The 24925-nt window shown below is 42.0% G+C and overlaps 2 protein-coding genes across 2 annotated transcripts; one reads left to right on the top strand and one right to left on the bottom strand.

The window, feature by feature from the left end:
* Positions 1-248: 248 nt before the first annotated feature.
* LOC113007374 (hydrocephalus-inducing protein homolog) lies at positions 249-9053 on the top strand. Its single transcript, XM_026143867.1, has 25 exons — positions 249-375; positions 666-827; positions 991-1185; positions 1318-1518; positions 1684-1916; positions 2009-2191; positions 2363-2482; positions 2567-2726; positions 2805-2977; positions 3169-3367; positions 3482-3575; positions 3992-4085; positions 4177-4342; positions 4425-4507; positions 4717-4863; positions 5027-5117; positions 5621-5825; positions 6009-6241; positions 6341-6489; positions 6651-6846; positions 7007-7103; positions 7578-7817; positions 7916-8058; positions 8570-8794; positions 8889-9053. The coding sequence occupies exons 3-25, from the start codon at positions 1147-1149 to the stop codon at positions 9051-9053; spliced, it is 3636 nt and encodes a 1211-aa protein (XP_025999652.1). The 5' UTR covers positions 249-375; positions 666-827; positions 991-1146.
* Positions 9054-10256: 1203 nt separating this feature from the next.
* LOC113007988 (hydrocephalus-inducing protein homolog) lies at positions 10257-13444 on the bottom strand. The gene is made up of 5 exons (XM_026145081.1): positions 13416-13444; positions 13127-13284; positions 11865-11929; positions 10851-11060; positions 10257-10730 (listed from the first exon to the last, which is right to left on the bottom strand). Exons 1-5 carry the CDS (start codon positions 13442-13444, stop codon positions 10563-10565), a joined length of 630 nt encoding a protein of 209 aa, XP_026000866.1. The 3' UTR covers positions 10257-10562.
* Between the last annotated feature and the right edge of the window lie 11481 nt (positions 13445-24925).

Here is a 24925-nt window from a genome sequence, read left to right as displayed (position 1 = left end):
GGTAAACGAACACAGAGTCACAGGGTCAGCTTCCTGTTTCTACAGAAAGCTGTGTCTGGTGAAATATGTGAACATAAGTATAACATAACATTTGAAGCATAATCAAATAAAACAATAAAAACTCCCTAACACCACTCAATGAAGAATTAATGATTTACTCTGCAATCCAGTGTCTTGCATTCTGCACAGGATCTAATTACATTAAAGTATTTAATTTTGCTTTTATATCCAACATGAATCATGTGTTGTTGCCAGAATACAGAAACTGTAAATGTGAAGAGTGCAGGAGAAGAAAAAGAGTTGAAAGATGGAAAACAAGCAGGGGAGAGGAATCAAAAAGACAGAGCAAGAAGACAGGGCTTACCTGCTGGGAAGGTTTGTACAAATATGCCATTTAAGGGCTCTTTGTTAAGTCAATAACATAAAATCTGAGGCCTGTATTACAAAGCAGGATTTAGTCCAAGTAACTTTGGGTCCAATCCTGGGTTTCCATACTTCTCATTCAGATGCTTCGTACTCACCTTGGTAACTTATGCTGTAAACCTAACCTGTTCTGGTGCACATTATGTTCTACATTAGAGGTTAACAGACTCACATCATTGCCTACTAACCATTCAAGTGCCACCATTCCTTCATTCTCCATTGCTCACCATACCCCCATTCAGTCCCGGGTGGAGAACCTGCAGTCTAAGTTCTGTCAATACGAGGAGAGCCAAGCCCTGGTGGAGCATATCCTGCAGCACTGGGACCGGCGCCGGGGATTGTTGTTGGTCCCACTCCCCACTGAAGATGCTTTAGGGTCAGCTGAAGTTACAACAGAGAAGCAGGTGTGTTAGCTGGCCAACACACCTGGTGGTCCTCCACCAGGTGGCCCTCCAATCCCTCCTTTTTTTTTTTTAACTTAAATGTAAGACTGCTTGGAAAATTGGAAAGGTGTGCTATAATTCTTTATCCTTGTTTGAATCCAAAATATTTTTTCCATCTACACAGTCCTCTGCTGATAAGAAGAGCAGGAGAGTCAGTAACAAGCTCATATCACCTTTGCACAGTCAAATAGCAGGACTGTCAGAAGCAGAGAAGGCAGACGACAAGGCATCTCCTCTGGACATTCCATATATTGTGTTAAATGTAACAGAAAAAGACTACATGAGCATCATAAGCAGCTCTTTGCCTGCCCTAGATGAGGTATAGCATCATTTCACAGATCTTTCATTTTTATAAAATTATTAATTATGTTTCTGTTGAAAATGAAATTATTCTTTCATAAGTTTAAGATGAATTCCTAATCTATTTTCTTTTCTGCTTTGGTCTCATTAGGTGTTGGATGATTTAGGGATAGGTCCTAGTGGCCCTCCAATCCCTCCTTCTGTCACCTTCTCTGTCGTTCCTTTTCCCAAAAAACGAGAGCAAGCTAAACTAGAACAGACCTGTTTCACCTTCCTGGTTCCTTCAGGGCTGGATGAAAAGGACAAGGACAAGAAAGAGGACGAGCTGCAAGCATCCGTTTTAAAGTTATCGGTAATGTCTAAACAAAAAAAATCATTCTTAATTTGAGGCAAAATCTGAAACACAAGCAACATGGACCTCATGTCCATTTAACCCACACAAGCTTATTTTGGTGTTAAAAGCATGAAATTTTAGGTTTTTAAGTCAGAACACTGTTTGTCTGCTGTTTTTGTAAAGGAAGAGGCAACAGGCTCTAAAGGTCATGGCAAGGCCACCATTAAGGACAGCACAGTGGCGAAGGACAAGGATAAAACGGGCCGAGAGATTCACAGGAGCAAGAAACAGACTTCCGCCAAAACAAAAGCACAGGGACCAGAGCGTCTCGGGTCACGTTCGCATGCCTCCTTCCACCCCGAGGACACTGACCAGGAAGAACATCAAGCAAGCTTGGAACAAAAACGCAGCCATATGTAAGACGTACTGCAGAATCACTAATGTTCATTAGTGTTTTTTAATTTGTTGTTGGTGCTGCTTGTCTGAATGTGTGCTTGTATGCATTTAGTCTGACAGCATTTCGCTGGGTTGTGCCAGCTGGCGGTGAGGTGGTACTCAAGATCTGGTTCTACTCAGAGTCACCAGGAACTTTTAAACATACCTTCAACTTTGAGATAGTCGGGACCCGGAGACTCAACCAGCTCATCTGCAGAGGAGTTTCTACTTATCCTTCCATCAGCAGTGATTACATGTCAGTCTGCGTAGTGTGATGAACTAATGTAGTGAAATAACTGCAAACGGGGAGGTTGTAGTTGGCGTGTTGTGTTCTGCCTCACTTTGTAAAAATCTAGATCTATTTTTCACAGATGAATTAAGTTTGAAGCTTTTTAATAGTCTGACTTTTTGTGTGTGATTTCCACAGGACTGTGTTTCCCCACAGTAAGAAAGTCACTCAAACTAAAGAGGGGCTTCTGAAGACCTATGTAATTAAACCTGGATACTTTGAGTTTGGACCTTTGCTCTGTGGCAAGACCAGAGACAGGTGAGAGGCAGAACGATGGCTATAAATGGTTTCATGTGGTTGTGGCTTTCTTTGTATTTACAGATTCACGTGTGTGTTTTCTAGATACCAGGAAAACAGGTACCCCGAGAACTCAGAGAAGCTGGTGATTCACAATAACTCATGTCTGGAGGCTGAGGTCCAATTCAGTTTCAAGCATGATACGCAGGCCACCACATATCTGTTGGACCCCCCAGCCATGACCCTCAAACCGAACCAGAAACAGGTAGAATAGCACTAATGCTGTCTGATAATTTTACTCTACTTTCTCTACTTACATTTAAATACTTTTCCACCCTACAAGGAGTTGACGCTTTGGTCGTACCCAACAAAAGTAGGACAAATGAAGGACGGCTTGATTTGCCAGATCAAAGACAATCCTGAGCTTGTGGTCATTGAGCTTTCGTGCTGGGGCGTTCGGCCAGAGTTGGAGTTGGAAAGCAAGCATTTGCACTTTGACAGGATTTTGCTGCACAGGTACCAACATATACCGCAGTAATTCAGGGAACACGGATAACTATTGCTCAGTTTACAGATTCAAAAGTGAATTTGAAAAAAAAAAACCATGAAGAATTTTCTCAAAAGAAAGGAGCTTCAATGATAAAATATGCCACAGTGGATAATTTGGGATTTCTCTCTCTTCACCCAACCTTTTTTATCCTGCCCAGGAGGGACAGCCGCAGCATTATGATGTATAATAAGACAGCTCTGCCAGTGTCCTGGAGATTGCAGGGTGTGGAAGAGTTGGGTGATGAGTTCACTGTGCCACAAGATCAGGGCATCATCTCACCTAACTCTTCTTTCCCTTTGAGCTTGCGCTTCAGAGCCCGAAGGCCACTCAATATTAAGAGAATCTTGCGTCTGGAGGTAGAGTACAACCAGAGCAGTACTCATGCTGTAGTTAATAAATAACATGAAATAAATGAATATATTATAGACATGTTATACACACAGAAGTACATCATGTGGGTTTTTTTCCAGGTAGCCGATGTGGAGAAAATCCTAGGTGTTGTATACACTGAAAATATTCAGGTTACTGCCGAAGCCTATGACGTGGACCTGGAAATCAGTCCAGGTACAAATGAAACAGCTTTTCGTTTAAATGTGAAAGTGAATGTGGGCCTTTTATTGATTTAAATGCAGTAAACAATCCGATTTTGACCATTTTGAACCTGCACTTCCATTCTCCACATTTTATGCAAAAGAAGGAGTCACATAAAAATGATATTTAAGTTGAAAAAATGTAACAAGGATGTTACAGTAACTGAAAATCCATCATACAGACATTGTTATATACATTTATATTTCCTTAAATAATGAAAATTAAGTAGAGCTGCCTTTTTATCATGAGGAAATATTTTTGTCACAGAGAACTGGCATCTAACGCAGCTAAGGACCATTAACAGATAGCACTGCAAAATGACTGACTGAGTGGGTGGCAGGATATAATAACCACCAATAATGTACTACATGCTCATGTTTCTATGTCAGATGGCTGTCTTAATTTTGGAACCATCAGAGTCTTTGAGGATGTCAGACTGTCACTCAGATTGAAAAACCAAGGAAAATATGAAGTATCTTACAAGTGAGTTTAAACTGATAGTTTTTGCAATATTTTATTCATATAAAGGTTTTCATGGAACGGTCATTTAATTTTATTGTTCTCTTATCACAAGGTTTAATGTTGAGCAGACAGACCCAGCGCAGCCAGACCTAAACTCCATTTTCAAAGTGTCTCCTCAGTGTGGTAGTCTGATGCCCAACAAGCCCGCAACAGTGAACATCCTCTTCAAACCTGATGTGGAAGTGTTCATTAAAGACCAACCTATCCTGCCTTGCCAGGTTCGATCCATAAAAAGTAAAAACTTTATTTAAAAGATTTAAATAATTGATAGCTGACACTGAGTGAGCTAATCTTTTGCAGGTGATTGAACCGAGCATTGGGACAGGAGGAGAAACTGTAGCTATCGTGGCGATCAGGGTTTCAGCCCGATCTGTTCTCACCAGGTGAAGGCCGATTCATGCTCTCACTAATTCTGCACTATTAATATATTATTTATTAATAGTGCAGAAACATTATTGTATTATCGTATTATAGTATAGAATTTGAAAAACTGTGTTTCTTTCATCTCATTTCCAGCCTCTTATTTTGCTCATATGAAGCAGCTTAGTAGTTGTTTTTTTGTTTTTGGTGTTTTATGTTCGTCTCTCTTCAGGTACAAGATCACACCTTCATCCGACTTGAACTTTGGTCCTCTGATCTATGGCAACAAGAAAAGCCAAAGCTTCACCATAGAAAACAATGGGGTCTTTGAGGCCTCTTTCACCATCTGCCGCATGATCACAGATCCCGTGAGGACAGGGTAGGCCAACAGAACACACAAAAACAACACATCCAGCACATGTTATTTTAAAGATATTTTATTTGCTCCACCATTTTTAGTTTTAGTTTTCACAAAACAAAATTTTGTAACATTTATTGTTAATAAATTGTGTATTTTTTTTCTCTTTACATTCTGGTCTCAGGGGTCCAGGTAAGACTATATCAAGAGAGACCCTTTCAGGGAGGCCCAATGCTGCCAAAATACCACCAGAATCCTTTCAGAGTTTTCTTCAGGTGAGAGAACACTGGTGAATTTCACACCAGTGACAGTGCCTGATAGATGGTCCTGTTTGTGGTTTTACAGTCATTGGACTCTTCATTAATTTTCTTAGAGTTACATTTTCTGTTTATTTTGAGATTAGTCAAGCTAATAATTAACACATGAATAATCACAAAACAGTCCTGACATTTTTTCTTTCAGTTCCTTTGAGTTGTTATGGATTTACAAAAGTAAAACAGACAAAATAGACACTGAAAAGGTCTATAAAGTGAATTAATAAGAAACACGATAAAACCCCTTAATTTTAACAGGGAAGCAATACAAAAAACGGTGATGATGGTCATGAAATAAAATTGTGTATAATTTAGTGTCTTTGATTTTTATGCTTAATAGTTTGTAAAGCAAAATAAACTAAATTCTGCTCTTTGACATTAAATTTGATTTCTTTTTGTAAGTACTCCTTTCAGTATTCTCATCACCTCTCCTTGCTTCTTCTGATTTTCCTGAATTCTTCCAGAATCGCCTCAGCGTGGGTATGTTCTCAGTGTCTCCCTGCATTGGGAGCCTACAGCCAGGGTCTCAGCAGCTGGTGACAGTGGACTGTGCAGCTGAACAGCTGGGCAGGTGGAGCCAGGGTCTGCACATTGACATCATTGGGCGTGACCCCTCAGACCATCCTGATGGCATACCCTACACACTGCTGGCTGAAGTCTGCAAGCCAGGTGAGAGCTGCATGATTCTTTTTTGATCAGTAAAGCTGGTCAGGCTCAGCTCTACAGTCCTGAAATTACCAAAGGCATGTTAAAAAGATTTTTGATCAAAGATCAAATTCTGTTCTAAACTTACTGCTAGCCGTTCTTTGACTTAAATCATATTATATCTAGCTCTTTTTTTTTGGTTTCTAGGCATAGTATTGGATATGGCCTCCATCTTTGAGGAACACCATCTGTGCTGCAGCAGTAGCCAGCTTTCTTCAGAGCAGTTTTGCAATGCTAAAGGGATTTTTGTGCTGGATGAAAATAAGTTTATCTTCAACAAAATCCTGGTGGGTCAAACCAGCCGAGCTCGCTTCAAACTCACCAACAGCAGCAAGGTCCCCTGCATGCTCAGCTTGGCCATCAGAAGTGCTGGGCCTAAGGTGAAGTGTTTAAAGTCACAAGGATAAATGTATATCGGACTGTTTCTGTCTATCATAATGTAGGTAGAAGTTTGAGTCTAAAATATGTATGTTTTACAGTCATCCCGACACATTGAGGTCTTTGACTTGCCTGTGACAACACTGAGCATTCCCAGCCTCTCGCACGCGTTTGCTGTTGTCACCTTCACACCTCAGGCAATGCAGCATTACAGTGTTGTGTTTGAGGCCAAGGTGGAGGGAAGTGGAAGGTAAAGAAGCAAATGACTGTGTATGCCACTGCGGTGTTGTCTTTAGTTTTTCTATCCCTTTTTTAATCCCTGTTACTACTGTATATAATAACAATAACAGCACCGGTTGTTTTCTGCTGCTGACTTCTCCCACCCTGCTCTCTTCTCTCTGCTGGATTAAGAGTGACACCCACAATTAAGACCAGCGTGCTGGAGTTTGACCTTTTGGGACAAGGCACTCTGCCCAGTGTTTGTGTGGTACGTCCAGGTCTGAGGAGCAGTAAAGGAAGCCCAGTGCTGCACTTCAGACGGGTACCAGTAGGGCGCAGACATATCCGACCCCTGGTGCTGTTAAATAATGGAAATGTTCCAGCTGAGGTGAGAAGAAGGAAATTTGTCTGTTTATCCATTTTAAATTCAGTAAAACCAAATTATACCAAAATATAAATATTATTATTTACAATGCATTCAGAAACATAACAAACAGTCTAGGTAGGATTTCATGAATAATGAATGTGTTTTCTGAAAATGTGTATAGGTCCAGATTGACATGCTGGATGAGCATGGTGTGTTCACCCTAAAAGCTGCGTCTGACAACATTAACGCCTCAGTGGACTCCACACAGCGTGCTTCAGGTAAATAAAACTTGTATTTGTGAAACAACGCCTACAGAAAAGTGCACTGTAATTTTAACTGTAATGTTTTAATGCTCGTTTTACCACGGCACTCTGAAAATACAGCTGACATTTCTTTAATCTAAGTCTGAGTTCTTAAGGCTGTAGTGTGACTTTCTCTCCTAAGTGGCCATCTTAACATTGCTGGGTACTGTCTTACATATTGTTGTAACGATTCATCGCATTAGCTGGCAGTTCTTTATAGTCCATGAGCATCAACGTGACCTTATTGCAAGAACTTCCCATTCAATTTATGTCCCAATTTATGATTTATAGATCCTAACCGACATGACTCGGTTTTACCCTGTCTTTTCTTTGAGGTCAAGTGTGATCTTGTTTTAGTTTAACAAATGCACTGAAAACTAGTGGGTGAGGCTTTAAACCATTCACACTTCCCACTCCTCAATGGTTTCTGACATTTTTCCTTCTCCACAGAGCACAAATCGGTGCACAGAGTAAACCTAAAGCTGAAGAGTAATGAACCAGTGGAGATTGAGGTTGGCTTCTGCTCTGATAAACCCTTGAATGTCAAGGAAAAAATGTCACTGCAAGTGAAGGACAACCAGCAGAGCAACACTACAATAGAAGTAACAGGAGAGGCTTACCAGCCAATCGTCTCTCTAGATCACATCAGCAGGTCGTTGCAGGATATAGATCATGAAGATGAAAAAGAAGGTATGGCATAAGATTTTTTTTACAAAACCTCCTAATCTTGTGATTTAGTTCAACAGAAGCTTGAGTCTTTTATTAAAGACCTAATTTCTCATTTATAGGTAATTATGAGGTGCTGGATTTTGGTGACTGCCATGTAAACGTTCCATACAAAGAAAGTTTTACTATGACCAACCACAGCAGCAGCCAGGTGCTGAGGTTTGAGTGGCCCCCTAGTGGACCTCATGTCAGCTTTTCACCACAGGTAAAATATCAACAAAGTGGCAGAGGCTGTCAAAACTGTTAAATGGTGGAGCCAAAAAATACTTTTTCATAGCAGTGATAAAATGTGCATTGTCAAAAGTCGCTGGTTAGTTTGGCATTATTTTTGAAACAAAATAATGCCTCAGTGCAATCAGCATTTCTCTTGTGCAATAATTAAATAATTTGTGGTTTTAAATATGTACCAATGACTTTATATTCATTTATTTATTATACTTGCTCTTTTTTAAACTTTGTATTGATGTTTTTTTTGTTTTTATGTGAGCTTGTGCAACATAATTTCGTTCTGCGTTGAATATTTGAGGTAGTGCTGACAATGACAATAAAAAAAATCTTGAATCAAACCAGCATCAACAAATAGTAAATACAGCTATAGACATTATTTCTGAACACACGCAGTTCCTTTCCTAAGACACTGATTGTAGTAATTTTACATTTTCTCTTGCTTGTTTTACTGCCAGCTCAGGAAAACATTTAGCTGCTTGTTGTTACAGGTGGGACACCTTCATGCTGGTTGCTCTAAGGAAGTGATTGTCACATTTAGCTCCAGCAAGGCAGTGACTCTGTCTCAGCTGCAAATGAGATGTAAAGTTTGCCAGGTGGAGTTCCAGCAGCCTGTAGAGGAGGTAGCTGACTGGGATGACCGACACAAGATGGTACACTGGCTGAGTTCTTCAGAGAAAGCTTCAGATGCATCCAAACAGGCTGTAAAGGACAAGGTACATGTGGGCCCTAGCTTATTGTGTTAGAGAGACAAGTGGTGTCAAATGCTGTATAAGGAGACAAGTTAATAAATCACATTCTTTTATCCAGGTGATAAGAACAGATCCTGAGCCTTGCTGCTCTGTGGTCGACGGCTCTCAGGTGGAGCTTGAATTACGCATCAGTGCTGTCTGCGACTATGTGAAGTTAAGCTGCAGCACAGACATCATCCTCTTTGAGAACACCATGCTTTTCCAAACCAGGCTGCAGCAGTAAGTCAGGTTTTGTGTACAACATATTCCAAGTCATCAAACCTAATAATATATAACATGGTATTCTTGTGAAACATTATTTGGGGTTTCTTATTCATCAGATAGAAATGAAAATACTAAAGATCAAAAAGATAGCCACTAAAGGCCACTAACATTACATTGCTCAACAATCTGCTTCTCAGAGCTCTGCCTCCAGCACCAGAGAAAACTGTGCACTTTAACGCTTTACTGGGCCGTAGCCACACCGTCACTGTAAAGTTTATCAACTATGCCCGCTTCAAAACCACGTACTTCTGTAAGGTAAAAACAAAACAAAGAAGAAGAAATAGCCCTCTTCTGTCTTTGTATACATTCATGCTAGGATGACTTTATATGCATTCAGTGTCAGCCTTCATCACTTCTTAAGACACCTTTTTATGTGTTCTTTATAATTTGTCAACACACAACTCAGTGTCTGTATCTTTCTGTCAGTTTTAAACAGAAATTTTCTCGTGTTGTCTCTCTCCTCCAGACTGATTACCCAGACTTTATCGTGGACAAGAGTGTGAGTGTAACTCCGGGTTTCCACGTGGGCTCAGAGGCCAGCGTGGACGTCTGTTTTGAGCCTTCTCAGCTGGGAGAAGTGAAAGGCCAGCTCAGCCTGTCTTCAGGAGTTGGTGGAGAATACATATTTCCCTTACATGGGTTATGCTTGCCCCCCCAGTCTCAGGGCCCATTCAGCATTAAAGCCGGTGGGAACATCATCATCCCCTTCAAGAATGTGTTCCTACAAACCACAGCTTTCTCTTATCTGGTAAAGACCAAGTAGAATTTGTGAAAATGGCGCAGTGAGAAAACCAGATCAAGCAGTGGCGTAAAACTAAAAATGTCTTTTATGTCAAGTGATTTCCAACGTACTAATTCAAACACATCAAAAACAGGCAATATTATTAAAAACAGGGATGTTTTACTGAGGAGTATTTACACTGTTCACTGCGACACCATGAAACATTAAATTTAGCCTGGAACAGATTGCAGAATTGTGCAACCCTGTCTATGTTTCAACAAATTTGACTCCTGTGTCTCTCTGATACAACTTTCACTTTAGCATATTTTTTTTTAGCAATGATAAATGCTTCAGTTTAATATATGTGCTTTACTTAATAGTACATCTTATTTTGATGTACAAAATACAAAATACAGTTATTTTGTATTTGTTTGTTAGTTTGAAGCGGTTGTTTGTGGTTGTTCTGATCAATGCAATTACATTATTAACCTGCAAAAACACTTTTTTCCTTAATAAAGTTTTATTACACATAAATAAACAATATTTGGTGGTTCCATTAACAAACTTCTCCTGTTAGTAAATTAGCTGAATATCATCTCTTGACCTTGTGCTAACCTTGCTGATTCAGCATGTCATATTAAAGTGAACTGACTGTGCCTGTGCTTAGAAAACAGTGCAACTTCCCCATAAATATAACCACACCTTTCAGTGTTTTTACCCCGATTAGTAAATGTGGTCTTAAGTGTTTTACCGCTGTTGCCTAGAGAGCCAGTTGTGCACAGGGAGCAGCACAGTGTGGCTAGTTTTTGCCGGCAGCTCGTGCATAATAGTGTCCTCTGCTTTAGGAGGATCAGCAGTTCCCTGCAAGGAGTACAGCATGCCTGTCCCATCGGGAAAAGCAAAAAAGACTGATCCCTGTGCAAAAGGAAGGACAAATGTACAATTTTCAGGGATTAAATCCATTTAATCAATCAATCGTATCTACATGCATTTCATATTTAACTCAGTGCCACTAAAATGGCACTGCTCCTCTACCTGATGTTTCTTTCCAGAAGTAGTCATGGTCATAGGTCGGTAGGTGATCGTGAATGCCGTGTTCTGGTGGGGCTCGAAGTTCACAGAGAGTGCTGCACTCCAGTGCTCACCCTCAATGACAGGTGCGATGCTGCAACACTGGTTTGTGGGGTTGAGCACAGACAGGGTCTGAGTGTGAGAGCCACGAACTGGGCAAACAAAATTCACCACCTGCACACAGAGAGAGGGCAGCAACAGTTCAGTGACAGATGGCTCAAAGGCGCTGACATTACAAAGAACAGATGACGTATGACGTTTAAACTTCTGATGTCAAAACATCTGAAGTTTCCCACATCTGAGCTACATCTGCTGATATGAGAAATTAATTCCTGTGTCATGGTAAAAAATTAGATTACCTTCAACTCAATCTCTAGATAGACTTCTTGTAGACATTAGTGTTACAGAGCTCATTGAAGCCAAGTAATATTTTTTAAAAACTCTTATATATGTTTCACATCGCCTGATGTTGACCTCTAACCATTCCTACAATCTGAAACACTCACAGTCATCTTTACTATTGTGCCATCATCTGGTTTCAAATTTATTGAATTTATTGACTGGTTACTGGAAACACTGTCCCATGTGAGTGAGCAGATTTGTATTAGAAACCTGAAACTATGCCATGTGGTTATTTAAAATAATTAAATGGAAACAGAATTCGTTAGTTTACTGACTACATAAAGCACTGCTGCTCTGCATGTGAATACTGAAAGGTAAGATCAAAGTCTCTCACTTTTAACTCAATAGCACAAATAATCACTTGCACGTGTAAGTCAGTGGTTTTTAAAAGTTAGATCACATACATGCATCATGTAAATATGACACATTCTCATCCTCACTGGTCTTCAAAAGCATTCAGTTAACCTGAAATAGCTCTTAACAAGTAACTATCCAATGATCAATCAGATGGTTTTTTTTGTTTGTTTACTATATTACTCAACACTGTATTTGTCTGAAAAGGTGCTTCAGTCAAACCTCTCTGCTGGTGGAGGTGGCGATGCAGGAGCCAGTGACAGTAAAGGTGATGGGTGAGGAGGAACCAGTGGCGGCTGGCCCATAGGGGGCGCTCGGGCTCCGCCCCCCCAAATGTGGAGGAGTAAAAATATATATTTTTTAAAAATTCATCAATGATAGTTTTACTATGTGTGTGCCCATATACAGCCAGGCGTATTTTAACATTTTCACCAGCTGACTCATTAAAGTTCAACCAACAAACGGTGTTTTTCTTCTTCTGGGGCGCTCGTCAAAGCGCCCTTGATATGCAGCGAAATAGCCTATCATTAAATGGTTGCCAGGGGAAAATAATAAATATTTGACCTATCAGCGTCGCTGAATTAAATGGTTTGGGGGCGCTTAAAATTGCGCCCCTGCAGAAAACGCGCGAAGATTTGCTGTTCTAGAATTTTACCTCAGTCAGTAGCCTAAGTGAGCTATAAGGTCAGAGAGAGACGATGGCAGGCACAGCCTCCCCCAAATTCGGTTAGATCGCTTCTAACCTACCCTTTTGCCAGAAGGACAATGGCAGAAAAACTGCAAGTTAAAGAGTTGGGACCTGACAAGCCCGAAATTCAACTAACCCAGGCAACGAAGGAGAAGTCAAAAGCATACAACAGGACTTTTTGTCGGAGTTGGTTCCAGCGCAAGTCGTGGCTGACAGGCTGTGGAACAGCTAATGCACTTTTTTGTTTCCCGTGCATACTGTTCAAAAGTGACAAGTGTGATTTGACGTGGACACAATCTGGACAAACCGACTTAAAGCACCTCTCCGAACGAATCAAGAAACATGAAAGCTCACGAGTTCATATGGACAACAGTGTAAAGCTAGCTGTGCTAGGGAAAACTAGCATAGCGGCGCAGCTAGATGATGGACATCGGATTGCTTTAAGAAGGCACAACGAAGAGGTAGATAAAAACCGTCATATTTTATCTAAAATCATCGATTGTATTAAGTTTTGTGGTGCTTTTGAGCTAGCAATGCGGGGACGCATTTAGCCCACCCCCCAATCAGTTTACAGTTGTTGTTTTCAATAGTTATTTTTCATTCATTCATTCAAAAAAAAAAAATCTGTTCATGTTCATTTTTACAAATCTATACAAATGGCCAGAATATGGTTGTTCATTTTAAATTTAAATTAAAATTGTGTTGTTTGATGTACTCATTAAATGGGTCATTTTAGTCGATATCATAAAAATTGCCCCCCCTGAGATTTTTTTCAGGAGCCGCCACTGGGAGGAACCCTCCACAAAGCAGGACAGATTCTCATATCTTGTGTCGTTACGCAGCTCCACAGGGGCAAACGTCACTTGAAAGGAAACTTCCATCCCTGGGTTGATAAATCCTTTTAATGGCACAATGGACAACTCTGCAGGAAAATCCTCTGTTTTCCAGTTAAACCTGTAAGAAGGTGGATTGAAAAGTAAAAAGCAAATAGGAGGATATAATCCTGTGCATGTGACACCTGATTGCAATAATACAATACTGTGTGTCTGTGTGGAGATTTGTTTGCTGGTAGCGTCTAACCTTACCTGGCACTACTGTCGCCAGTATTCGTCATGACAGTCTTCTTCTTGACCTGGCAGTGCTGGACCACAGCTCCAAAGGAAAGGCAGTCCTGGTCCAGCTGAACTTCAACACCCTGGTAGTTTTTTGTGAATTATGTTAACGGTAATCGTTGTTATAAGATCATGGCATTCAGTTTAATTCATATTAGTAATACAGTCTATATTCAGAACTTTTTTAAAGGAAGTCTGAAGGAAAGGTTTATTAAAAAATATTTTATGTGACAATTTACTCCTAGAAGCTGATGCTGATCAAGACACATAAAGAAACAGATTATCTGTTTCACAGTGAAATTTATGTACCTGGCAAGAGCCTTGGATGGTCAGCAGGGGTTGGATCAAGCCTAAACACTTTGCCTGCAGCTCAGCAATGAAGGGACGAATGCGCTGATGAGGTGAGAAATGGATCTGAACATTACATGTTCCGCCACTAGACTTCAGCTTCAGCTCACCTTCTGGACTGAAACACAGATCCTGGGAGAGAGGGTGACATGAAGTGCTGCTCGAGTGGACTGCTGTTTATGCATATCTTGCCTGCGTTGTCTGTCTGCATTCCTTCTGATCAATTGGTGTATCTGTGCTGAGCATTAGGGTGCAAGAAAGGTCGATACTGCTGCGGTTTACTAGAACCACCTGTTTTTTCATCTTCTGACCCAGTTTCAGAGGTCCCAATTTCACCTTCTTCTGCCTTGGATGCTCAACTTCCAGCTACAAAAAGTCAGGATATGATATTAAAAACATACTGATTTTGATACATTTTATGGTCAAATTATGAAGCCAGTGGACATCAGAGCATCTTCACATTGGATCCAGGTTTTTGAAAATCTAATATCAATAAAATTATTAAATATGTAGCTTGATTTTATAAATCTTACATGTGTTCAAGTTGCTTTTTTCAAACACATAATACAGTTAAATGCTATATTGATATAAGCCCATATTAGATCTAAAAGATGCCTTTTAATCCATCCATAACCACTGTGAGGTGGGTATTCAATCTATGTTCTAGGTGTAGGCTGACAAGCTGCTCCTGGAGGTCAAATCAAATCAAATCACTTTTTATTGTCACATCACATGTGCAGGCACACTGGCACAGCACATGCGAGTGAAATTCTTGTGTGCGAGCCCCACAAGCAACAGAGATGTGCACAACACAAACGAGCAAAATACAAGAATGGCCAACCTGAAACTAATAAATATATGTACAATATATAATAGTGTATGCATTTCTGGATGTGTATACTAAATGTTTTTCTACGTGTGTGTGTGTGTGTGTGTGTGTGTGTGTATACACATTTTTACAAATTAAATAGTAAACAATAATAAAATAAAATATATAAAAATATACAGAGTTGAATATGTGCAAAACAGTGGCATTACTGTACGGTATGTAGTGCATAATGTTGAAGTTCCAGTAGTGAAGCTGAGGTGTCTATGACGTGTTCAGCAGTCTGATGGCCTGATGGAAAAAGCTGTCTCTCAGTCTGCTGGTACGGGACCGGATGCTGCAGAACCTCCTTCCTGATGGAAGTAGTCTGAACAGTTTATGGCTGGGGTGACTGGAGTCCTTGATGATCCTCCCCGCTTTCCTCAGGCAGCGCTTCCTGTAGATGTCTTGGAGGGAGGGAAGTTCACCTCCAATTATCCGTTAAGAGCACCGCACTACTCGCTGGAGAGCTTTGCAGTTGTAGGCGGTGCTGTTGCCATACCAGGTGATGATGCATCCAGTGAGGATGCTCTCAATGGCACAGTGATAGAAGGTCCTGAGGATGCGGGGGCTCATGCCGAATCTTTTCAGTCTCCTGAGAAAGAAGAGGCGCTGCTGCGCCTTCTTCACTGTTTTGTTTGTGTGTACTGACCACGTAAGATCCTCAGCCAGATGTACGCCAAGGAACCGGAAGCTGCTCACTCTCTCCACAGCAGCGCCGTTGATGGTGATGGGGGTGTGTACTTCTCTGCACCTCCGGAAGTCCACTATCAACTCCTTTGTCTTTGCGACGTTGAGGGTGAGATGGTTGTCTTGACACCAGTGGGTCAGGGCGCTGACCTCCTCCCTGTAAGCTGTCTCATCACTGTTGGTGATAAGACCCACCACTGTAGTGTCGTCCGCAAACTTCACAATGATGTTGGAGTTGTTTAGCGGCTGTGCAGTCGTAGGTGTAGAGTGAGTATAGGAGAGGGCTCAGTACACACCCCTGTGGAGCACCAGTGTTCAGTGTGATGGGGGATGAGGTGATGCTGCCCAGTCTGACCACTTGGCGTCTGTCAGACAGGAAGCTAAGGATCCAGCTGCAGAGGGAGCTGCTCAGTCCTAGATCCTGCAGTTTCCTGTCCAGCTTCGAGGGAACGATCATCCGCGGTGCGCACACTGTCCGGTCTCATGGTGTTCGCTGTGTCGAATCTAGCGTAGAATACGTTTAGATCCTCACACAGAGAGGCCGTGGTCTGCGGTGTGCTGGTTTTCCCTCTAAAGTCTGCGATCGTGTTTAGTCCCTACCACATACTCCGAGGGTTGTCAAACTGTTGCTCCACCCTGTCCCTGTACTCAAGTTTGGCTGCTTTGATCGTGTTCTGGAGTTGGTAATGTGCGTGTTTGTAGTCCGATGTGTTCGCGGAGGTAAAGGCGGCGCTCCGTGCCGCGCGAACATCTCCGTTAATCCAGGGTTTTTGATTTGGGAAGGATTTAACTGTTCTGGATGGGACGACATCTTCCACGCATTTCCTGAGAAATCCGCAGACTGAGTCTGTGTATTCATCAATGTCCCTAGCACTTAAACCCCCGCGAGCCATCATTTTAGGGATTCCTACCTATTAAACCCGGAGAGCAGTCAAATGGTGGAAGTGGAAGCTAAATACCTATAAAACCCAGAGAGCAGTCAAATGGTGGAAGTGGAAGCTAAATTGGCTAGTCATTCATATGTATATTAGGCTGTTAAGTAGGAATTCTGGAGGGAGGGGAGTGGGGGTGAGGGAGTGGAGTGTTTCAGTTTGCCATCTTACCACTGGCAGTCCCAGGCTTCTACCTTTCTACCTTTAAAACCCGCCACCAGCCAAATGGCTGGTAGGCTTTTAGCTAAGCTTTAGCTTCAGGCAAGTGGAAGCTAAATTGGCTAGTCATTCATATGTAAATTGGGTTGTTACCTGGGAATTCTGGAGGGAGGGGAGTGGGGGTGTGTGGATGAGGGGGTGGGGGAGCTGCTAAAAGCGGTGAGCTTCCTTTTGTTTCATCTTGATGCATTCTCAATCATCCAGGGAAACAAATCTCCAAAAGTCACCAACTTGGAGTGTTTCAGTTTGCCATCTTAGGGAGAAATCAACACACATGGGTGTATGTCCTTTGTTGCTGAGATTTATTGATAAAAACAGTACAAAAAATCAACCATTTGTACACATTTTTACAAATAATTATAAAAAGTGAGTGAGTACATTTCAACATTTTCAGCAATCACTCACAATCCTGGCACTGCCATGGTATCTGTAGTCTGCATTTACCACATGTGTATCTGTTGCAGTGAACACATCGCACAGTGGCATGATTGTTCTTGCAATTGTGTTTGACCTGACACATGGCTCTTTTTCCAGGGCTCGGTGTGGAGGGTTGTGTCAAAGGCAACTGTTCTTTTCTTGCCTTCTTCGCAGCTACATGAGAGTGAGCTAACTCCCTTGCAAGCTCCACCAGGAAGTCCACCCGTCTTTCCTTCGTCCCGGAGCATGCTTGATACAGCACATGTGCATTCAGTGCTGCCATGTCAATCATGTTATAAAACACGGCAACTGGCCAGCGATGTGTTCACTGCAACAGATACACATGTGGTAAATGCAGACTACAGATACCATGGCAGTGCCAGGATTGTGAGTGATTGCTGAAAATGTTGAAATGTACTCACTCACTTTTTATAATTATTTGTAAAAATGTGTACAAATGGTTGATTTTTTGTACTGTTTTTATCAATAAATCTCAGCAACAAAGGACCTACACCCATGTGTGTTGATTTCTCCCTAAGATGGCAAACTGAAACACTCCAAGTTGGTGACTTTTGGAGATTTGTTTCCCTGGATGATTAAGAATGCATCAAGATGAAACAAAAGGAAGCTCACCGCTTTTAGCAGCTCCCCCACCCCCTCATCCACACACCCCCACTCCCCTCCCTCCAGAATTCCCAGGTAACAACCCAATTTACATATGAATGACTAGCCAATTTAGCTTCCACTTGCCTGAAGCTAAAGCTTAGCTAAAAGCCTACCAGCCATTTGGCTGCTCTCCGGGTTTTAAAGGTAGAAAAGCCAAATGGCTGGGCTCTGGGCCTTCCTAGTGTTAAGGAGAAATCAACACACATGGGTGTAGGTCCTTTGTTGCTGACATTTATTGATAAAAACAGTACAAAAAACCAACCATTTGTACACATATTTACAAATAATTCAACATTTTCAGCAATCACTCACAATCCTGGCACTGCCATGGTACCTGTAGTCTGCATTTACCACATGTGTATCTTTTGCAGTGAACACATCGCACAGTGGCCTGATTTTTCTTGCATTTGTGTTTGACCTGACACGTGGCTCTTTTTCCACGTGTCAAACTTGATCCTGACAAGTTTGGGATCAAGTTTTGGGTGGCTTGCGACCTAAAATCCAAGTACATTTGCAATGTCTTCCCATATCTTGGCAAGGACCCCAGTCGTCCCACTGGGGAGAGACTTTCTGAAAATGTAGTAATGAGGCTGATGGAACCATTCCTAGACAAGGGCAGAAATGTTACCACGGAGTTTGGCTTCCTTTTGGTGGTGTTATCAGTCTGAACCACGCTGTGCATGCTGCTAAGAATATAGACTGTCTTCTTCCGTTTGGCCGCATACGCCGTCAGCGTGGCAGCAGAGGTTGAAAACACCTAAGAAATAAGATAAATTGTTATTTCCATAGCCCTTTTACACACAATGAAACACATAAACATAGAACCACAAAAGACCTGCAACATACCTGAGTGGTGAATACATTGCGATCTGTCTGTCTAGTGGATTGAGGAATTTCCCTGCGAATCCTGTTGACTGTGCCGAGGATGGTGGTTTTCCGTCTAAGAAGTTTTTGTGCCAGTGAAAGCGATGTGAAAAAATTGTCCGTGGTAACATTTCTGCCCTTGTCTAGGAATGGTTCCATCAGCCTCATTACTACATTTTCAGAAAGTCTCTCCCCAGTGGGACGACTGGGGTCCTTGCCAAGATATCGGAAGACATTGCAAATGTACTTGGATTTTAGGTCGCAGGCCACCCAAAACTTGATCCCAAACTTGTCAGGAAAAAGAGCCACGTGTCAGGTCAAACACAAATGCAAGAAAAATCAGGCCACTGTGCGATGTGTTCACTGCAAAAGATACACATGTGGTAAATGCAGACTACAGGTACCATGGCAGTGCCAGGATTGTGAGTGATTGCTGAAAATGTTGAATTATTTGTAAATATGTGTACAAATGGTTGGTTTTTTGTACTGTTTTTATCAATAAATGTCAGCAACAAAGGACCTACACCCATGCGTGTTGATTTCTCCTTAAGATGGCAAACTGAAACACTCCACTCCCCCACCCCCACTCCCCTCCCTCCAGAATTCCTACTTAACAGCCTAATATACATATGAATGACTAGCCAATTTAGCTTCCACTTCCACCATTTGACTGCTCTCCGGGTTTTATAGGTATTTAGCTTCCACTTCCACCATTTGACTGCTCTCCGGGTTTTATAGGTAGAAAGGTAGAAGCCTGGGGATGCTAGTCTAGCAGCCACGCGAAACATTTCCCAGTCCGCGTGATCAAAACAGTCCCGCAGCACAGACTCCGATTGGTCCGTCTAACAGTGCACCGCCCTCCGGGTTGGAGCTTCCTGTTTCAGCTTCTGCCTGTAGGCGGGCAGGAGCAGGATGGAGCAGTGATCTGATTGGCCGAATGGGGCGCGGGGGAGGGCTTTGTACGCATCCCGGAAAGAGGTGTAACAGTGGTCCAGAAGCCGTTCTCCACGAGTGTTAAAATGTATGTGTTGGTGGAGTTTGGGTGAGACTTTCTTCAGGTTTCCCTTATTAAAGTCTCCGGCTGTGATAAACGCTGCCTCTGGGTGTGCGGTTTCCTCGCTGCTGATCGCGCTGTACAGTTCCCTGAGTGCTCGGTCAGTGTCGGCTTGTGGGGAAATGTAAACAGCCATGATAATCACTGCTGTAAATTCCCTCGGCAGCCAGAATGGCCGGCACTTAATCATCAGGTACTCCAGGTCCGGTGAGCAGAAGGATTTGACCGGGTGCACGTTCGAAAAATCACACCAGCTGTTGTCCCAGGTCGCAGTAAGATCCTGCGACCTGTCCGCGCGGTGCACGGAGAACCCCGGTAGTTGTATTGCGGAGTCCAGTACTTTGTCCGATAGCCAGGTTTCTGTGAGGCAGATCACGCAGCAGTCCCGCATCTCTCGCTGGAATGAGATCCGTGCCCGAAGCTCGCACAGCTTGTTCTCCAGAGACTGCACATTTGCCAGTAATAAACTGGGTAACGGTGGTCTGTTAGTGCGCCGTCTCAGTCGAACCAGAACGCCAGATCTTCTCCCTCTGCGTCGGCGTTTGCGGCCTCCAGGGACAGAGAACAAAGGCGTCTCAGGTGAGATGAATGGGGGGTCTGCAAACGGAGCGTCCGTGTTGCAAAACTTGAACTCCGGAAAGCTATAAGAAAGACCGTCTTTTATGTCCAGTAAGGTTTGTCGGTCGTACACAAGGAGACAAGTGCTGCTCGTGAAAAAAATAAAGGAAAAGTAAAATTAAACACAGAAGAGAGCCGTTGCTTGGGGGAGCTCGCGACGAGGCTGCCATACTCGGCGCCATCTTGTTGGAAAGAGGCTTGGTGGTGCTTGTTCCAAGCAAGCACCGAGTGCGCAACGACGTAATGGGAAACTCACAGAGAAACTTGCGGATTCTTCAACTGACCACGGCACACCTGCACCAGGGTAAACCTCCGCCTACCGCAGTCCTGCTTTACAGGTGAAAATAGAGTAACAGGACCGCTGAGTCTTTGACTTTATTTATTTTCTGCTGTGTTTTACTTGCATCTATTTGAAAGAGTGAGTGTAAAAACAAAAAATATTTTATTTTATGTGCTGGAATGTGTAGAAAATAGGGTTAAATGTTAAACTAATTTACTCAAGTCAGAGAATGTTGCATATAATTAAATTTTTGCTTGATGCAAAAAGTTAAAAGATTAAAACTGATAAAACAAGTTTAAAAAAAAAGATACTTTTCCATTTGATTACATTTTGTATGATGGATTATGCAGAAAAAATAGAATTGGGCTGAAAGATCTATCGCTTTATCACCTCTTCAGGTTGTAAATCGTGTTTTTAAAAAGTAACTAAGTAATTAATTACTTTTGAAAATAAGTAATCAGTAAAGTAACGGGATTACTTTTTTTGGGAAAGTAATCAGTAATTAGTTACTGATTACTTTTTTCAAGTAACTTGACCAACACTGGTCTCTAATTCCTTGATGACTTCCTCAGTGTATTTAAGCCCAGTGTGTCTTCGTGTCAGTGTCGTGTCGCGTTGTCTGTTCATGCACCCTGTTATTTCTAGCTGCACGTCAGGAGTCTAGCCTGAAAGATTCGGTATTGGACATGTTCATAGTCACTTTCTCCAGTCATGTTTCCCTGCACCTTCATGTGCCAGTACCGAGATCTTGTTCACAGTTTTTCATGTCATGTTCATAGTCTGTCCACAGTACTTTGTCATAGTTCAGTCCTGGTCTTCGTTCATAGCCTTTAGTTACTCCCAGTTTAGGTTCTTAGTTTTGTCATTCCCATAGTTTATGGTTTGTTATTTTGCCTTCTGTATCAGCCCTGATTAAAGGCTCGCTTTGAGCTTAGCAAAAGTCTTGCCTCCTGCGTCTGTGTCTGCACCTGGGTCCCTCCACGCACTCTCCACTCCGTCTGCCACTGCAGACTGTGACAACATTGTGGGGAAAACTATACAGCAGTAACTTTCTTATAACCCAAAGTTAGAGCTATCCCATCACACATGATGAGGAGCTGTAGTGTATATGCAAAATACACAAAGAAAAATACTTTGATACACCCTTTGCCAGACTGTTCTGGTGTCCCACCCTTTCTCTTTTCACAACATTTTTATAACATTAATTACAGATGATAAAATCAGTTTCCTGGCTTGATTAATCCACTGAAATTACGGATCTACAAACTCTGTAGCTGTTACTGTAAAAGGTTCCTTCATGTAATGATCTGCTAGAGGGTGTGGGGAGCCACAGCCCCGTCCTCCAGGGCATGAAGCAGGTATGGAGAAGATCAAAACTCCAGACATCCAGAGGCCCTCAGAACACAAGAGACCAAGGAAGACCAACAGAGGGGCAGCCGCGCCACTGTCCCAGAAAGAGCTGAGGAGAGTCCCAGATGAGGGGTCACTCAGCAGCAGCGGAGCAGAAGCCAGGGGGGGTTGCAGTGACGTGCCCATGAGCTCCGCCGGCAGCCAGCTGTGCCTGAGTGACCGAGCCCCAGGTGGAACGGTCGAGGGCACCCCACCCCCAAAGTGGCCCGAGTGAGCACCAGGCTCCAGGCCCCGATAAGCAGCCACCAAGGAGATTTATACTCTTCATATGAAACTCACAAATCTAAATGCCTAATCCTCTGCAGAGATCTATGATGATTCGTTACTGTATAGTTTCTAAAAATATGCATTGGCAGTTATGAAACAGAGAACATTGTCACAAATTGAGCATTGTGTTTTCAATTGTTTTGTTTTAGTGTTTACATTTTTGAAAGCTTCGAGCTGCTCTTTGGTGTGAAAGTTTGAGTTTTGCAGTGGGAAGGTGTGGTTGTGTTTATGTAGCTTTAGAAAAGGGTGTTGTGTTTGGACATTGGGAAACATGGTGGAAACGTTTGTGACATGTGTTTTAGCATTTGAGAAAAACAGTAATTTGGCCTTACTGTGTTTTCTTTTGTGGTGTTTGCTGCAGTTTTCCTGTTGCGTGTGTGTGTGTGTGTGTGTGTGTGTGTGTGTGTTTGTGTGTGTAAAAGCTTGAATGTGGACCTTGAAAGTGCTTAAAAAGTGTTTGAAATTGACCCTGAACAAGGTGTATGAACACTGAGAACCCTAAGAACCAAAACCTGGAACACAAACTTAAGCTTAACATCATAATGACCCCTGAATGACAACAATACAAAATACAAAACTATAATATAAGAATAACAAACTAGAAAACTGTTTATAAGCGAAACAAAACAGTGACATAAGTCAAACTTTACTCAACTCATTCTTCTTGCTTCCTCCACTTCCGTACCAGTGATTCATTAATGTTGAAATCTCTCACAGCTCTATTCCCATGTTGTTGCAGTATATTAATGAGTAACCTCGTATTGTGGATGGTTTATCTCAGTTGTTCTCCTGACTGAAGTTTAGTCTGTTTACAACTTCCTGCCATGCGATTTCATTTGTCCCTAACCATCGGGAACCCCCACGTTAACTTTTATCGAGTGGAAAAAAAGTTCATCCTCCAGCTTCACTTTGCTTATGTTATGCTAACATAGCTGTGTCGCTAGCGATCACGTAGCACATATACCAGTTAGCCAAACTTCAGTAACCCTATAAACATACTGCTTTTTTGTCTTCTTTTATGTTGGAAGTGATAGCAGAGCTGTATGTTTTCATTATTTCAGAAATCTCTGTGTCAGAACATGCTATATCATGTTTAGGTGGAAACTAGCGAGCTAACTTCCTGCTAACTTCTAACTCTGTTAAATTTACAGTTTTTCTCAAATGCTAAAACACATGTCACAAACGTTACCACCAGGTCCCCCAATGTCCAAACACAACACCCTTCTCTAAAGCTACATAAACACAACCACACCTTCCCACTGCAAAACTCAAACTCCCACACCAAGAGAGCAGCTCGAAGCTGTCAAAACTGTAAACACTATACACAGCGTTACACACTACAGCAAAACAATTGAAAACACAATGCTCAATTTGTGAGAAGGTTCTTTGTTTCATAACTGCCAATGCATATTTTAGAAACTATACAGTAACGGATCGTCGTAGATCTCTGCAGAGGATTAGGCATTTAGATTTGTGAGTTTCATATGAGTAGTATAAATCTATAGGAAATCCTGCATGTACGTACACTACTGTAACACAACTCAATGCAAAAACAGAATCAATTGCACACAACAGTAATCTTGAAAACATGAACAGGGTGTGAAGTTTTTTTATTTACGTTATTCACACCACACACACACACCACAATCACTGTGCGGCATCATGTCGCTGAGCTGTTGCTCGCATCTCGTCCGTAATGATGGTGCGAGGTTGTCTTGCTCTCCCTCCTGGACCTTCTCCTCTCCCATGTTGGCCTTCTCCTCTTCCTCGTTGGTTGCTCCTCTTCCTCCTCTCATTTGAACTCCTCTTCCTCATTGGCCTGCTCCTCTTCTTCCAGGGCCAGCTCTTCTCCCTCCTCTCCATCAAATTCCTCTTCCCCTGACTCTGCCTTCATCCATTGTGTTTGTTTGGAATCTTCAGCATACTGTGCACTCTGAACTTGCTTTTACATGTGGGTACAGCATTAGCAACAAGTGTCTTCAATTTTGAGTCATTGTGTGTAGTGAATGACGCCAGGTGTGTTCCCTGTGTTCAAAGATTGGTGACTGTGGCAAGCATTTTGCATCACATGGGCTTTCATTTGAGAATATGAGCAGAGTTGTTTTGCAACATGTGTTTTAGCAAGGAAAAATGTGTTTAGATTTATGAGTACAGAGGGTTGTGTTTTGTGAATTGTGTCTTCATGTGACATGTGTATATGGTACTGGAATATGGTGGCTACATTTAGTAAATGTGTTTAGACTACTGGTCATTTGGGTTACAGGATTGGCTTTTGTGTTTTAACATTTGAGAAAAACTGTAATAAATCCTGTTTTCATGGATGCCTGGATGTTAAACTTAATTGTTACACCTGGTAAAGCAGCAACGCTGATCATTTTATTAAAGATGAAAGAATTTAGACAGTTTTTAACTCTCAGTGATTCTGTAGTGTTTGTTTTACTTTGGGAAAACAAAAACTCTGAAGTGGACAAAGTTTTTGGACCCAGATTACTCTTCGAGGCTCCAGACTACAGTAGCCGTAATGCTCAGATAATCCATCAAGCGGTGCTGCTTCATAGCTTACCAAAATTGTAGTAAAGCATTTTTTGACAGATGTTTGAGCACCGTGTACATCATAAAATCGGTTCGAGGTCAGTAAGTGTAACTGGTGTGATTCTGCGTTGTGTCTGATAAAAAAGGTAAAAGAAAGAAAGACCTCCAAGTAAATAATTTGCCCACTCCAGCTCCTCTCCCACAGGGGAATTGTAGAAAAGGGTGGCATTTATTTTTACATTAAACATAAAGTATGCATTAACACGTACCATATTTGACATAAGATAAAACAAAACAACAACATGAAATCCGACATACCTG

The sequence above is a fragment of the Astatotilapia calliptera genome, chromosome 16, assembly GCF_900246225.1.
Source record: "Astatotilapia calliptera chromosome 16, fAstCal1.2, whole genome shotgun sequence".
NCBI classification, from domain to species: domain Eukaryota; kingdom Metazoa; phylum Chordata; class Actinopteri; order Cichliformes; family Cichlidae; genus Astatotilapia; species Astatotilapia calliptera.
This window is presented reverse-complemented; position numbering and strand designations above follow the sequence as displayed.